This window comes from Periplaneta americana, chromosome 14, assembly GCF_040183065.1.
Source record: "Periplaneta americana isolate PAMFEO1 chromosome 14, P.americana_PAMFEO1_priV1, whole genome shotgun sequence".
NCBI classification, from domain to species: Eukaryota; Metazoa; Arthropoda; class Insecta; order Blattodea; family Blattidae; genus Periplaneta; species Periplaneta americana.
In genome coordinates, this window is record NC_091130.1 from 2,493,395 (window position 1) to 2,510,968 (window position 17,574).

General features: G+C 36.6%; 1 protein-coding gene across 2 annotated transcripts in view; it reads right to left on the reverse strand.

The window, feature by feature from the left end:
• The window catches only part of blot (bloated tubules), a 140,543-nt gene that overhangs the window by 16,613 nt on the left and 106,356 nt on the right, over positions 1 to 17,574 (reverse strand). For both annotated transcript variants that reach the window (XM_069844831.1, XM_069844832.1), the window contains exons 4-10: positions 17,399 to 17,510; positions 14,247 to 14,378; positions 10,910 to 11,052; positions 9,546 to 9,565; positions 8,107 to 8,199; positions 511 to 676; positions 325 to 428 (exon numbers count right to left, since the gene is read on the reverse strand). In XM_069844831.1, the coding sequence (XP_069700932.1) occupies positions 325 to 428; positions 511 to 676; positions 8,107 to 8,199; positions 9,546 to 9,565; positions 10,910 to 11,052; positions 14,247 to 14,378; positions 17,399 to 17,510 (770 nt within the window). The remainder of the gene's footprint in view (positions 1 to 324; positions 429 to 510; positions 677 to 8,106; positions 8,200 to 9,545; positions 9,566 to 10,909; positions 11,053 to 14,246; positions 14,379 to 17,398; positions 17,511 to 17,574) is intronic.

Sequence of the window (17,574 nt, forward strand, 5' to 3'; positions counted from 1 at the left end):
CCTGAGGGAAAAGGACCTCTAGGGAGGCCGAGACGTAGATGGGAAGATAATATTAAAATGGATTTGAGGAAGGTGGGATATGATGATAGAGACTGGATTAATCTTGCTCAGGATAGGGACCAATGGCGGGCTTATGTGAGGACGGCAATGAACCTCCGGGTTCCTTAAAAGCCATTTGTAAGTAAGTAAACCATTAAAATGAATGTAAGTGAAATTATTTCATAAGATATGTCTCTCCCCTTCTTCTTACATTAGGGAATAAAGGCTGAAGAATATAATTACTAACAGTATGATAAACTTCCAAGCAATGTTGTCTCCGCTTACCACAAAGCGTTGTTCTTGGAGTAGAGTCTGCCCGCACACGTAACAATGTTTCCAAAGCCCAAATGCGTCGAGAAGAACATCTGGACGGTGGCGAAGTACCACACCTGGAAGACAAGGAGTTCAGGCTCACTGCAATGTCAAAGCGCACGGGCCGAGCCAAGTTGTCGACATGTCTGTTACACTCACTTTAATATCTAGTAGGTTGTCCCAGTTGAACGTGACGAGGCTGCCGAGGCCTGTGGCGGAAGTGTCACTGAGCAAGGCCTGGATCAGCAGGGCGACGAGGCACACCAGGACGGGCGCGAGGATGAAGTACACCGACGTCCTGTAGGAGTGCTCGCCCTTGAAGACGCTGCGGACAACGTGGACTGTCAGATTGTGCTATTCTGTATAACAGGGTTTGTGGGTTTCCACTTAATTTATGGTGATGGATAACGCTTCAACTCCGACAGTAACGTTTTCGGCATTGTTGTACATTCGACGTCTGTTACTGTTGCTCAAACAATAAAGGCTCATTCACAATGAAAATTAAACATAACGTAAGCGTTTACTTAAGAATGTAAACGTTACGGTAAAATCAAGAAGTTCATACCATCATTCACGATGGGAACATAAACATAACAGCAAACATACTTGGTAACCATGGAAACATAACAACGACGCCATTTCCTCATAGTCTGTCATATACTTCAGCGCTCCACGATTGTGTTCTGTTTGCAAATCACGTAAGCATAAGCATGAAAGTTTGGAGTTTGCAGACTTTCATGTTAACGTCTAACGGCAATGTTAATGTCAGTTTTTATGTGAATCATTGTGAATGATCCCATTTGGTAGCCTGGGCGCAAACTTCTCTGTTTATGTTACGGTTGTGTTTAATTATTTTCATTGTGAATTGTGTGATGTGCGATAGGGGTATGATTTTATATTGATTATTTTACCCTGATTTCGGTTATTAAAATGGTTTAATTTCGGTGAATATTTTATAAAAAAACACGTAATTTAGTGCATATTTCGCACCTAATAAACTTAAAAAATAAATAAATAAATGATTACTGAAACAATTCCTTTTAAACTAACAGAAAATCGTTCGCATCATTAATTAAATTCATAATTCAATTTCATTCGACTGTGAGGGGGCTGACGGGCACTGCCTTCTTGATCACACGAAGATAGTTGTTGCGGGAAAGAGAAATGACCGTTGAATGCTTGCTCTGCTCTCTGGAAATAGTCTCTGAAACCACAGTCTACTATATACAGTCACGAAGCCTGAGTTTTGAGGGTGCTAGAAACAATAGACTGTGGCGGTACTATTTTGCATTGCCTGTAATGAGGCGATATTAGCGATTCTAGTGGTGAGCATATTTACTACGTATTGAGCTTCGTGATAGTATATACTAGACTGCGCTGAAACTATGCGTACATCGTTGCCAGATGCACATGCATGTAATGTTGAACTATCAGATATGTAGAAATATTCGTGTTTTATAACGAAAAAAAACTTTCACATTTTATTTGGAAGAAAGAGCCTTTTTCGTGTGAATTTTCCATAAAACCTATTTTTTTTAAATATAGTGATTATGAAGTAAGTTCATGAGTTTATATCAATTCTCTCCTTAAAATAATACAAAATTCATAAGCCTGATTTCGATGTAGAGTACGTTTTTCTTCTAACAAGTATGGGTATCCCTTCCGGAATCCATGGTGAAACAAAAAACGACAGAATTTTCAAATTATTACTATAACAACATTATGAGCCAAAGCTGAATGTATTGGTAGTTTGTCAATGAACCAGTCGAATTTGTCTTTTGGATACTGGTTTAAGGAAATAAATTACATCATTCGCAACGACATAAAGAAAATTAATTTTTGTCAAGTGCCTAAAACCTGTCCCTCTCTGACAGGCAACAATTATCGATAATTCCTCGTCCACGTCGAATTTGGACGCTGAATCACTTTTACAAATCAAAGCACATTTAAATTAGATAAAATACTACTTTTAATTTTCGTAATTCCTGTAGCTTGTCGAGTATTATACGCAGAGATACTGCGGCGGAAAAAGAAACTAACTCCAGCTGATTCGACGACAGTGTCGTGTCAGACGACGTTTGGTGAACATCGATGTCAAAATTTGTGCTGTGATCCAGAGTAAGCGTGGTTTATTTATTGTGTACGAAGCCATGTAGTGAAGAAGAGAGAAAATGCAGCAATGAAGACTTCCAAAGTTGTGAGTGCGGATTCAAAGGAAGCAGGTAAGACTATTATGTGTATTTATTATTTTAAAAGATTGCTGGCGGTCGTGGTTTATATTCGTTTAAAGATCTGCTTACATTTCGTATTAATTACTCGTTAGATCAACCGTTGGATTTAATAAAAGTTTGAGATGAATTTACTCAGTAATTTAAAATAATTTGACATATTATTTACCAATTAATACGTTTATTAATTCGATAATTAGTTTATTTATATTTAAAAGCTGATAAGAATTGATAAATGTACGGGAATTAAGTAGGCCCTAAAAATATACAGACGCAGAGGTAGCCCACTACATACTACGTACGTTGTCTGGACAGCAGAAAGACGAAATTTGAAAGAAATGACAATCTACAGTGACGGGACAAGAGATAATTCTCATTATACCGTAGAATGCTGGTATAACACGAATCACCGCACTGGTTGTGTGTATAAAAGCAGCGGCACCTCATACAGTGAGTCAAGTGGGCTTTGGTCTATTCCAGCGTCTGTTTACTACGATTCCAAATACAGAAGTAAACATATTGGCTACACTTCTTTGATCTTCATCGTAAATAACCCAGACAATTACCTTATGTCATTTTTGCTCTAAAGTAACGAGAACTATAGATTTCGGAAGTATACATGTCGCTAATTATATCTACGGTAAAATACTAATTTTTACTCCATTTGTAGGCTACTGTATTTTTGATCAAGGGGAAGCATTTATGTTTTATTTACAGATTTATAGTACCATGTTTGGTCCACGAGAAAATACTCATCTTTTATTTACAGATTTATAGTATCATTATTGGTGCAGGAGAAGTACTCTTTTTTTTTTTTTATTTATTTATAGTTTTATAGTACCATTTTTGGTCCACGAGAAAATGCTCATCTTTTATTTACAGAGCTATAGTGTCATTGTTGGCTCAGGAGAAATACTCGTTTTTTATTTACATATTTATAATACCATTTTTGGTCCACGAGAAAATACTCGTCTTTTATTTACAGATTTATAGTATCATTGTTGGTGCAGGAGAAATATTCGTTTTTTATTTACAGATTTATAGTACCATTTTTGGTACAAGGGAATACATTCTTCTTTTATTTACATATTTACAGTACCGTTTCTGGCCCAGAGGAAATATTTGCGTTTTATTTACGAATTAAGAGTACTATTTTTGATCCAGGGGAAATACTAGTCTTTTATTTATATATTTTTATAATACATATTTTATACAGGGGAAAATACGTCATTCATTAACAGATTTATACTACCATTTTTGGCTTAGGAGAAATACTCTTTTTTTTATTTAGATATTTATTGTACCATCTTTGGTCCAAGGCAAATACTCGCCTTTTATTTATAGAAATACAGTACACATTTTGTACAGGGGAAAATACTCTCATTTTATTTACAGATTTATAGTACCATTTTTGGTACAGGCGAAACACTTGTCTTTTAATTAGGTATTTATAGTACTATTTATAGTCCCGGGGAAATATTCGTCTTTTATTTATAGTGCCATTTTCGGTTCAGAAGAAATAATCGTTTTTTAATTACAGATTTATAGTACCATTTTTCGTCTAGGTGAAATACTTATTTGTTATGTTCACATTTATAGTGCCATTTTTGGTGCGGGAGAAAATACTATTATTTTAATTATACTTTTTGGTCCTTTTTTGGAGCATGGGAATACTCGACTATTATATTTTATGGATTTGTGGTAGGCCTGCTTGTAACATTTTTGGTTCAGGATAAATATTCCTCTTTTATTTAAAGATTTATAGCACAGTGCCACATCTTTTAGGTGCAGGGGAATATATATATGTGTGTGTGATTTATTTACAGATATTTTATAGTACCATTTGTCGTCCAGAGGAAAATGCTGGTCTTTTATATAAAATTTATAACACAATTTTTGGTCCGGAGGAAAATGCTAGTCTTTTATTTATAGATTTATAGCACCATGTTTGATCCAGGAAAATATCGAGTTTTTATTTACAGATTCATAGTATAAGTTTTGGCTCAGGAGAAATGCTCTTCTTTTATTTACAAATTTATAGTACCATTTTTGGTCCAGGGGAATTTTGTTATATAGATTTATAGTATCATTTTTTTCCCCAGAGGAAATACTTTTCTTTACCCACAGATTTATAGTATCACTTTTCTTACAAGAGAAAATAGTCTTCTTTTATTTAAAAACTGCAGTACCATTTTCGGTTCAAGAGAAGGTACTCGTCTTTCATTCACAGATTTATAGTACCATTTTGGTCCAGAGAAAATAATTCTCTTTAACACAAGAGAAAAAAAAACGTAAAAATCATCCCGGATTGTACACTAACCTATCCATAGTGAGGGTAAACGAAGTTTTAAGGACGTCTTAAACTAGAAACGAGCTTAATTTTCCACTTGTATAAAAAGTAAATTAATTCCCGTGTTGCCCACAGAAAGAATACTGGTCCTAGGTGATATATAAAGTCCTTCAAGTTAGATCAAAACGTAGGAAATTCAAGTTACGCTGATTTATGACAGAGAGAGCTTTTTGTGTTTGTAGAGTAATATAGTGCTCCATTGACAACTCAAGGAGCATTTAACCTCCATCTTATTACCTGATATAATGCCGCTGAACTAATATGGAGTAAGATGTTCGAAAAAGTCGAGGATAGTATTTGAAATGGTTAGAAGTATTGCTGTGAAGGAAATACCGATTACTGGAACAGTTGCAAACTAGTGGAATTGAAAGAATTGTTGCAAATATGGGCGTAGGCAGCAGTTCCGAGTATCCGAGACGGAGCTGCTGATAGATGATTGTAACACGTATAAAATGTGATTACGAAATTTGTTTACGTTGTCAAGGCCGTTATTTATGTTGCGTAAAGCAAGCCATGTTTTATAATTTCGTACTTACAAGATTTTTGAAAAAGTAATGCATAATTGTAATTAAAATTGAATGAGAGGATTTTGGACAACAACTTTGTATTTAGTAATAAATATGTTTATAGGAACGTGATATATTTTCGATGATTATTGTGCGAATTACGTTATCGAGAATATTTTTAAATTACATCCTACAATTTTTGTAGTATCATTTAAAAGAGCATAATACATTTTTTGTGTAATATTTCATTTGTTTTGTACACAAGCAATATGGTTATGGTTGCTATGGAAACAATTTCATTGTTGATAAATTTCGTTAGTCCCTGTGTTATGAAAGCACTTCTGTTGTTAAATTCAACATTAATAAGATATTTTTTAACAGAAAATGATCTTTTTATTCTCTGACATATCAGTGTTCTCTGAATTTCGCTTTTATTCTACTCGCAGTTGACTTAGAAATAGATGGCCAATTAGATGAGTTTAGTTAAAAAGTGTGCAGCATACCTCTTGTTGTGTACGTCTTCTGTCACAAATCCTATCATCATCAGAATCTGAATTCCCATATTTTCTGTTAAGAACATCTTGTTTTATGTCGGTTACATCCATAAATCTGCTTTCATAACACAGGGTCTAACAAAATGTATCAACAATAAAATTGTTACCATGGTAACCATAACCATAGGTGTTTCTGTATAAAAACAAATGAAATATTAACATAAAATATGCTCTTCCAAGTAGGCTAATGCTATTAAAAAAACTACAGGATGTAATTTAAAAATTATATCGATGACATCATAACTCGCACAGCAATAGTAGCAAAAATATTTTGTTTTCATAAAAATATTTGTTTTAAATACTGTACAAGGTTTGACGTGTCTCAGCCTTTTGCCCCAAATCTGCTTCAGTCAATTTTAATTGCAGTTACGCGTTACTTTTGAAACGCCCTGTAATTACAGCTTGAGAGCCTGAATGTACACGCAAGTCTTAGTTTGTGTACAAACCCAACAGTCGTCCATATTATTAGCTTGTAGTCAACCCAACACTATTCTCTATCAGCCTGACAGGAGCGGGTCACGTGGTTAGTCGCTAGTGATTGAGTTACGTGGTTCCATTCTCTTCTTTCCTGGATATGGTCTGTTTACATTTCAAATGCAAATCTTTGTCTCCTTCGAGGCAAATTCTAGGATTTCATGTCAAGTCTGTCGGTCTTAGGGGATTCGTTATCAGTAAATGAACTGCATCTCAATTCCTGCTGGGGGCAGAACTGCCAACTCTAAACTTCAAAAGTCGCTGTAATCTTGTTCAAAAGTAGACTGAACCGGAAAGTTGCATTTTAAAAATTCGCGTTGAATTTTTATAATTATAATAATAAAGCACATGTTGATAATATTCATTCTTTCAGTGCTAGTACAGAGACATCATTTTATTTTTACTTCAATTTTTATTGTACCTGAATTTTTTAATGTACTTCACTCTCACCCCTTAACCGTCCTCCACACAGATCCAAGACCGCATATACAGTCATAGTAGCCTTACGGTCATAGTAAACAGTACGTTCCAAAAATATGTTCGCGTTTTCCAGTGGCGAAAGAGCTTTCAATATTGAATCATTTTCGCACAGGTACTGTCGTCCATTTGCCTACGTCGTATCCCGGTTTCCCCCACCAGCTTTTATTCGCCAGCTAGTGGCTGGGCTGTCTCAGCTCTTTTGTGAGAACATTAATTTCTGTTAGGAATTGGAAGTCTACGTAATATTATTCAACTGTTTAAAATAACTTAAATAAAAGGGCGTCATTAAGTAATTAACTGTCACGTGATTTCCTCCCTTTTTACGACCCTACGACATAACCACTTGGACGGACAGTAGATATATTTTCGGATCGGGCAGAAGTGAAGATTGAATTTACAGTACGTAAGGTACTTTTTATAGAGTAGGTACAGAATTATTTCAACATGAGTTACTAGTATGAAGGACGAAACTGGCAATTGGGATTAGGTACAATAGTCTATAGTGCGATAATATGCACATTAGAACTGAAGCCTGTATCGAAATGAACGGCCACCATTTTCAAAAATGTGTTTAAATATCCATATTATGATTATTTTTCAATTTAACTTCATTCTCTATATTGTACGCTAATGTGTTGTAGACAGTATAGTATACACTGCATAATGAATACGTCCACATGGATAGCTCAGTTCGTGAGTAAAAACACTCATTGTTAATACTGTACTGTATTTTGATTAAACAAAAACCTAATGAAAATTATCAAACTCAAAAGCGCGATATTTCCTAGTTTACGTAAATGGATGAACTACTTTTCTTCCCTCCTATACCTAGTAAAGTGATTTGTTTGTATATTACGCCAGTATCATCGAAATCCAGTCGTGGAAGGGAGTAGCAAACGGCGGTGATACAAACGTATAGGCAAGTTAACATTAAAAATGTTAGTAAAAATAAAATGATGTCCCTGTGCAATTAAAACAGGGATGGACACTGGGAATTCACTTGCGTCGCTCTTGCTCTAAGAGATTTCCGCAGTTTACAAGCCGTGGCACGTTTGCTGCAATTGCCGTGCCCGAAGAGATCAGTGCATGGTAATACGAACAGATATTTACGGACGCTAACTGAAATTGCACCGCGTCATGTCGTGCCTCTTGTCATCACTTACCACAGCATGAACAGAGCCCAGAGCAAGAAGAGGAATGCCGCGCTGACTCCGAACCACATGGCGTCCTCGTTCACGGGCGTCAGAAACGTCTGTCTGCAACAAAACAGCGTCACAATTCAAGGAATAACAGAGACACAGTATATTAGTGCTTGTGTATGCATGAAACTACAAATAGTATGTTGGTACAGGGTGGTCTGGACTTCAACGTGTGCGAATGTTTGTTTTCATAGCATTGTACACGTAGAAACATCCGACGTTTAGAAATGCTTATGAAATCGATCAGTAAAAAACCTTTCATTTTTTATACTCTAATTTTTTCCCTACTTATACAAGGTGCTGAGGACAGTGCATTTTCAAAAATATACTATCGAAAGTAAAACGATTTTCTAATTATTGAGCGACAAATTTAGCGTATTTTATAAAAACAAGCCTCTTTCAGCGCTCAGAACTCTGGAACCATTTACTGCAGAACATTGAACGGGAGCTCATTTTGAAGCTGACATTTGGTAGGTTATGTTAAGAAGTAATCCTTATTTTTATTGTACACAGAGAGACAGATAATCTGATTTTACTTACTTTTAGGCTTTTTGCTAATTTGTAAAAATGTAAAAACATATTGCGAAAAAACCTTGCATTATTAAGAGGGATTCGGCATTGTTTGCTTAGTGGTACGGCAATAAGTTTCGAGGGTATTAAATAAATTATTTTCACACACCTAGACTTGAACGGCGCAGTACCGCACGCACTGGCCGAGAGCTGAAGATAAGCGAGCGTTGGGCGTCATTTTACTCCTGTGTTTATGAAAACCTGTGATAAAGCTAGCACGGCCATGACTGCTAGACGACACATCACGTGTTTGTCTCCTGGCCTTGCTTGTCTCGGCTAGCTCCCGTCTCACAGTCAGCTGGTTAGTTCACGCGCGTACTATTTATTTTCTTTATTTGATATTTTCAATACTTTCTTATCAACGTGCCATCAGTAAAAAATGTGTTTATTTGTACTTTCAATGCGGAATCTAATTATATATTTTAAAAATATTTTTTCGTGGCCAAAGGTGTCTTAATGAAGAAAAATCTAAATTTCTCCATTTCCATAAAGAGTAAGATAATGTGTTTACATATCAATATAAACTTCAACTTCTCAGCATCAAAATAAACCGTGATTTTGATCATTGGGTGAAAGGGTTTCGGAGCTACAACAGTCTAAAATTTGCTAATTTAATGAAAATACGATAAATTTAAATATTTTAAATTTAAACACTATGAAGTTCTGATGCCTCAAACTTTGCACAAAGCATTGTATCACAGTTCTCTACGTACAAAAAAGTTTTATTGTATTTATAAATTGTAAGGTCAATTTTCTCTATATTTCGGTCGATTTGAGATGGAATATCTCATACGGACTGCGCGCGTACGCACAGCGAAGGATGCGATACTTACTTCAAGCATTCTTCTCCAGTCTGAAAAAAAAAGAAAAGTTTCAATTAGATCAACCATTTTGATGATAAGCCCCCTTTACTTTAGTGCGGCCTCCTGGCCTAAGATATAGAGCAGAGCAGTGATTCTCAACAGGGCGGCTAAATATCAGTTAAAGAATGAAATGGGTGACATTTACCTATATTTTGTACATTTTAAAGCTAAATACGTAATTTTTTCTATATAGGCCTACCATCCTCATATTAGAATTGATGCCCTCTAGCTTTGCAAATCAAGCTTTCAGGTATAACTCCCTGTAAAGTTGATTTGAATAATTTCGAGAGAAAAATTGTTCCAGGGCCGGGCATCGAACCCGGGACCTTTGGTTTTTAACGTACCAACGCTCTACCAACTGAGCTACCCGGGAACTCTACCAGACACCAATCCAATTTTTCCCTCTATATCCACAGACCTCAAAGTGGGGTGACAACCGTCAAGCAACCAACTTCGAGTGCACACTAACTCCGTGACACTTAAATTGTGGTTTTCTGTTAACGAACAGTGACGTGTATTATGCAAATCAAGCTTTCAGGTATAACTCCCTGTAAACTCCCTCTAGCTTTGTTAATATCAATTTAATGCTTTTTTGAGTTAGTACAGGTTTCTTAATTTTTTACTTTTTCAAAATGTATCTACTCCACAAAATTTAAGTCATGACCTTGAAAAGAATCGTACAGAATTTTTGACATGCATATAAGTTAACAGCAGGGCCATAATTTGAATTTTGAATACTTAAACAACATGAAAGTCGAATAATTTCAAGGGAAAAATTGTTCCGGGGCCGGGTATCGATCCCGGGACCTCTGGTTGAACGTACCAGCGCTCTGCCAACTGAGCTACCCGGGAACTCCACCCGACACCGTCTCAACTTTTCCCTTTATATCCACACAACTCGCGTGGGCTGACGAAACGCCAGAGATTCACATTGAGTGCACACAAACTCTGTGTGACTTGGAATTGTGGTTTTCTGTTAACGTACACAGTGATGTATATATTATAATACGTCACTGTGTACGTTAACAGTTGGCAGAGCGCTGGTACGTTCAAGCAGAGGTCCCGGGATCGATACCCGGTCCCGGAACAATTTTTTCCCTTGAAATTATTCAAATCTGCTTTACAGGAAGCTTTACCTGAAAGATTAGATTTGCATAACCTGAAAGTCAGTTAAAAATTAATTTCTTTAGCGTCTGTGTAATATATTTACTTTCTCTTTACTTTTTACAATATTTACTTTATCCAAAAAGGCTCTGTAGTTTTGTTAACCATACGTTGCACAACATGCAGCAAAAATGTGAACTTCTTAGCATGAAATTTGTTGCGTCACTTACCTTGGGAGTGAAGGGCTGGGTGCACTCCGAGAAGGGCAAGGGCCCCTTGGCGCACCACACCATGTAGAAGAGGGACAGCCCCATGAGCACCGGGTAGTATACGGACAGCAGGCTCGACGCCAGGACCTTCACGTAGCCCACGCCTGCAACACGGGCCACAGTCAGAACATCCCAGTGAACATCAGCTGTTCTTGCGTGTGAGGCAGAAATCGTTACAGAGAGTTAGCCTAAGCCCACACTCTGGGGTCACTAAATCTTCCTAATCTAAGGTGGATCACACCAGTACAGGGACATCACTTTATTTTTACTTCGATTTTTATTGCACCTGAGTTTTTGAATGTACTTCACTCCCACCCCTTCTACTAAGGAAGTTCAACCGTCCTGCACACAGATAAAGACCGCATATACAGTCATAGTAGCCTTACGGTCATAGTAAACAGTACGTTCCAAAAATATGTTCGCGTTTTCCAGTGACGAAAGAGCTTTCAATATTTAATCATTTTCGCACAGGTACTGTCGTCCATTTGCCTACGTCGCATCCCGGTTTTCCCCACCAGCTTCTATTCGCCTCTCTGTAAAGGCTAGTGGCTGGGCTGTCTTAGCTCTTTTCTGAGAACATTAATTTCTGTTAGGAACTGAACGTCTAGGTAATATTATACCCATACAACTGCTTAAAATAACATAAATGAAAGGGCCTCGTTAAGTAATTAACTGTCACGTGATTTCCTCCCTTTCTACGACTCTACGACATAACCACTTGGACGGACAGTAGATAGCATGTCTCAGTAATTTTATCTTTTCGGATCGGGCAGAAGTGAAGATTGAATTTACAGTACGTAAGGTACTCTTTTATAAAGTAGGTACAGAATTATTTCAACATGAGTTACTAGTACGAAGGACGAAACTGGTAATTGGGATTACACACATTCGAACTGAAGCCTGTATCGAAATGAACGGCCACCATTTTGAAAAATGTATTTAACCTCTTCCTTACTATTTATTTTACCAGTTTTGTGAAAAAAGTCATATTTTTTTTATTTTCGTATAGAGGTCATTTAATATTGCAGAATCACTGTACATCACTAATTTTCTTACATGCCTAAAAAATCACTATGAAGAAGACAATGGGACTCAAACGAGTTAACTCGGGTTAATAAGGGAAGTGGTTTTATCCATATTATGATTATTTTTCAATTTAACTTCATTCTCTATATTGTACGCTAATGTGCTGTAGACAGTATAATATACACTGCATAATGAATACGTCCACATGGACAGCTCAGTTCGTGAGTAAAAACACTCATTGTTAATACTGTACTGTATTTTGATTAAACAAAAACCTAATGAAAATGATCAAAATCAAAAGCGTGATATTTCCTAGTTTACGTAAATGGATGAACTACTTTTCTTCCCTCCTATACCTAGTAAAGTGATTTGTATTTTACGCCAGTATCATCGAACTCCAGTCGTGGAAGGGGGTAGCAAATGGCGTTTCCGGTTCTCAAGCTTGCTCAAAAGGTATAGACAGGTTAATATTAGAAATGTTAGTAAAAATAAAATGATGTCCCTGTATAAAAGGAAAATAACAACGGGACATTCGTACGGACTCCCACTTCGCAGCTTGGGGTATGAGGTTTCGTTGGTCTGTTCACAATACACTGTGTGCAGGATATTAGGCGTATATGTGGGAATATTTTGATATTTGTTTAAGAAAATGCATGTAAAACAACGCCCTAGTTGCTTCTCCCCTTGCTATAACAGTTTTTCCATAAATGTGTCACGTATTTTACGGTCTGATGTTTTATGAATGATCGTACTATGAAACGCCTGTCCGGTTAGATCAGCTGTCATCAGCACAGTGCACCCTCGAGCTAGCGTCTCTTACCCGCGGATAAGAGACTGCACTATGGTTCCGTAAGGCTAGGGCTCCACCAGCTGTATTTGACGGCTGCCGTGAGCTGCATTCTACTGCCTAGATTTGTACTGCAAGAAGGTGGCTCCACTTAATGTAAATTTTCTGCGTGTGAAAGCCGTAGTCTACTGCTCTGGCCGGCTCCACTCCTGTTGTTCAGCTGAAAACAGCGTTGTGATGTTCTTTGTGTACTACAAGATCAAGCAAAAATTGCACTGAAAATGAGCACACTACAAGTATTGATCAAGGTGATTGTATGTTTGCTATTGGCTCGCTGTCGTCGAAGATTGCATAAAAAAAAATGGTGGATACATCCAATAAACACGAAGGCATGTTTGCTGCAATGCGACACAAACTTAGGGAATATCCAGCTGAATTTGTTTAGTTCTACCGGTTGTCGGAATTTTTTTCTAGGCATACGAAGTAATTGTTCTGTATGGTTGTGAATCTTCGACTCTCACTTTGAGAGAAGAACGGAGATTAAGGGTGTTTGAGAATAAGGTTCTTAGGAAAATATTTGGGGCTAAGAGGGATGAAGTTACAGGAGAATGGAGAAAGTTACACAACGCAGAACTGCACGCATTGTATTCTTCACCAGACATAATTAGGAACACTAAATCCAGACGTTTCAGATGGGCAGGGCACGTAGCACGTATGGGAGAATCCAGAAATGCATATAGAGTGTTAGTTGGGAGACCGGAAGGAAAAAGACCTTTTAGGGAGGCAGAGACGTAGATGGGAGGATAATATTAAAATGTATTTGAGGGAGGTGCGATATGATGATAGAGACTGGATTAATCTTGCACAGGATAGGGACCGATGGTGGACTTACGTGAGGGCGGCAATGAACCTGCGGGTTCCTTAAAAGGCATTTGTAAGTAAGTAAGTGAGCATACCAAGTAATAATGCTCATACATAAGGGATGCTTCGCCTCATGGGTAATTGGAAACAGGAGGACTACCACGACCAGTGGAGCCAGGCTTCGGCGACAGAAAACGGCACGAAAATGGAACATGCTCTATTCCTCCTGCAGTAGACCTTGGTACTGCCGCCGAAATTCTGTTAGGCGCAGTGAAATACTGCCCATATAGCCACCTACACTTGTTTTGCGTGTATTCCATTTTCAGGCAGTACACTGCAGCTCACAGCAGCCGTCAAATACGGCTGGTGGAGCCCTAGCCTAAATGTGGCTTGGTCAGCGCAGCTGTGACTTTCTGAGCAGGTCATGTTGTTACCACATTCTAGTATATACAGTCGCGAATCTCAATACGTAGTAAATATGCAAACATTAGATAGTTGCTCACCACTAGGATCGCTAATATCGCCTCATTACAGGCAATGCAAAATAGTACCGTCACAGTCTATTGTTTCTAGCACCCTCAAAACTCAAGCTTCGTGACTGTATATAGTAGACTGTGTTGTTACCTTTGAAGAGAGGCACTGCCCGCCACAGCTTCGTCGTGCCTTCTTGGCAGAACTGCCCCAGTCCGATCTCGAGGAACACCAGCGGGATGCCGAACACCAGGCTGATGCAGATGTACACGATGAGGAAGGTGCCTGTGAACACAGTCGCTGTCACCAATATTTCATTCTTAACAAAACAAAACAAAAAAAAAAACCCTCTCTGCTCGTTAGCTGCTTACCCTAGCCAGGAACGATTAAACGCAGGGGCGTACGCAAGAGAGGGGGTTACTGGGTTTGAACCTCCCTTGAACTAAAAAAAAAAGACATTCAGACTTGAGTATTTTTTTTATCCATAATCGCTTTCCCTGCTGTAATTTTTCACTGTCAGAGTAACAAAATCTACATCGACATAAGGCATAGTTCTCCTACCTCCCTCTTTGAACATAATTCCTGTGCTGTGGCACGTTCGAATTATAACAAGGCTATCTTTATTACAGAGAGACCTACGCCTAGTACCGACCTTGTAATAAGATGAGGCCGACACAATATGGAATTTAAGGGGAGACTCCACTGAAAATCATAAAAAATTTTCCAAACAAATTTTATTGGCTATTTCACTTCTTTAGAATGTATATTTTCGTACCCAAAATGGATTTAGTTAAATTTTGATTATAAATATATTTTTTATTAAGATTGTAAGGGGGCGTGACATTTTAAAGAGCTGTCAAAAATAATTTTTGATTAAAGAATTCTTATTTTTTTTTTTTTTACAAATTTTTTATTACAAATCTAGTAATTACTTGTTCTAAAGTTGGCTTCCTGAAGTTACTAGATAAATCTAGCGGAGGATAATTTTAATTTACATAAATATTCATTTTACTTTCAAATCCATTTTTCCTTAAGTTTATTTTTCTTCATTCAACATCAACTTTTTTATACAAAATATTAATCAATCTGTATGAAAATTTTACTGCAAGTATTTATGAGGAAGCTGCATGTTCCTATGCATTTATTTTGTGAGAAATGCTGCTAGTTTATTTTATTAATACTATATTTTTTCATGAATTATAGGTAAAATAACAGTTTTAACATTTAATTTTTTTTCAAACTGAATAAATAAGATATTTCATAAAATGAATGCATAGAATTGTTTCTATATATATTGTGAATGTAACCAAATAAAAAAAAACGAAGCTTAAAAATTGATATTTTCTACTAAAAACTTCGGCTTCAAAATATTTCTCAAAATAAATAAAAAAAGTAAAAAAATCAAAAGCCAAAATCCTCTGGAAGTTCAAAATTTGGATTTTGTTACGGTAGTCCTTTACATAGAAAATATGCTGTCAAAATTTGGTTTAAAAATGATTAGGAGTAAAGTTGTCATTTTTAGTGGAGTGTCCCCTTAACTTGTTGTGAAACATATTGAAAAGGTTGTTTTGACAGTTCTGCAGTACAGATGTTAAGTATTTTGCATTGTCGATTTTAAACTCATTTTAAGAGCGGTATTCACCTGTTTGTTAGTTTGAGTTCTGGCTTTATTGTGAAACCTTCGTTTCACGTTTTGTGTATTTGACAGTTCATATTTTTAATATAAACTTATTGTGTAAGTGTAATAATGGCACAAGCACTTTTTAATAGCTATATAAGATTTAAAGAGCAGTTAAAATTTGTTAAAAATTGGATGGCTGTGAAAAAATTACGTTTCAAAGTTTTTATAAGGATATTCATGAATGTATTCCATTCGAACATTGTATAATATTAATAAATATACTGTAATATAATAATAATAATAATAATAATAATAATATTTATTGTAGTGTGAATTATAATAAGTGAATCAAACTCAGAAACAGTTTTATTTGTAGTAAGAAAGATACAAATCCAATAACAACAAACCGTTGCCAAGGAGAGCTATAATTTTCATGGCCCACTATGTTGCGTAATGTACACAGACGTAGGCCAGTTGTGAATGCAGAACTCAGAGCCCTACATTATTATTATTATTATTATTATTATTATTATTATTATTATTATTATTATTATTATTATTATTATTATTATCATTATTATTATTATTATTACACGAAATTTAAAATACCGATAATGTGTAAATTATAAAAAAAAAATTAATAATGAACTTCCCCTTGACAAAATTCTGCGTACGTTATGCTATTGATAAACGAAACTAAAAAGTACACTTGATGTATATCATTGTCGTTTTTATTATTACCATTATTACCGTCGAAAATCAACAAAAAAGACTTACTGTTAAAGGCCACTGGTACTACTAGGCCTATATATTGTTGCTTCTTTTCACTTGGTTATTTAACGACGCTGTATCAACTACGAGGTTATTTAGCGTCGATGGAATTGGTGATAGCGGGATGATATTTGGCGAGATGAGGCCGAGGATTCGCCATGAATTATCTGACATTTGCATTACGGTTGGGGAAACCTCGGAAAAAACCCAACCAGGTAATTAACCCAAGCGCCTTAGCCGACTGAGCTACGCCGGTGGCTATATGTTGTTGTACTTCTGCCATAAATACATGCTAACTTGTGTTTTAATTCTTTTTATGCTAGTACGTACTTACTTGATCTTCTATATTGCGGTAATTAATTATATTCTTTAGATGCTAAATGATAAAAAAAATAATCTAAGGAATGCAGACTACGGAGATGAAATTTCTTACCTACGTGAAATGATATAACGAAATGACCAAATTAGGGACGAACATTCAGGGATAGCTACATTAAAAACACCATGAAGTAAAAATTATGTAAAGAAAGCGATACAAGAAAACCACATGGCTCCCATGAAAATAAAGAATTCATGAATTACAAGGCAATACGCGAAAGAAAGATCTTGAAGCTAGATGTACGCAGGGGGTGATTAAAATACTACTCGTGGGATTTCTGACTGTTTTACGGGGACTCGTTGGGAAAAAAATGCAGACAGAAGAAATTAATGTATATTTATTGCAATAAAAGAAGCGCCTTGTAAATTCCGGTGCTTTTGACCGGCCTAAACTTTACTTATTTATTTTGTCGTAACCTCTGGAAATTATTCTCAATATCTAGGCCGCAACAATAAGAAATATTGACGACTGCCTTCTTGAATGTCAATATCGTAGGTAATAGATAAAAAAAGAGAGCAGGTAGGAAGAGCTCACCTCCTCCGCTGAGGTAGACGACGCGCGGCAGCCTCAGCACATTGCCCAGGCTGGCTGCGAGCGACAGGATGGTTAGCGTGGCGCTCAGACCTGGCATGCAGCCCTCGTCCACCTGCAACATGCGATGGTTTACTGTTCACTCAGAACTTGACAAAATACCAACATCGATCGAAAAG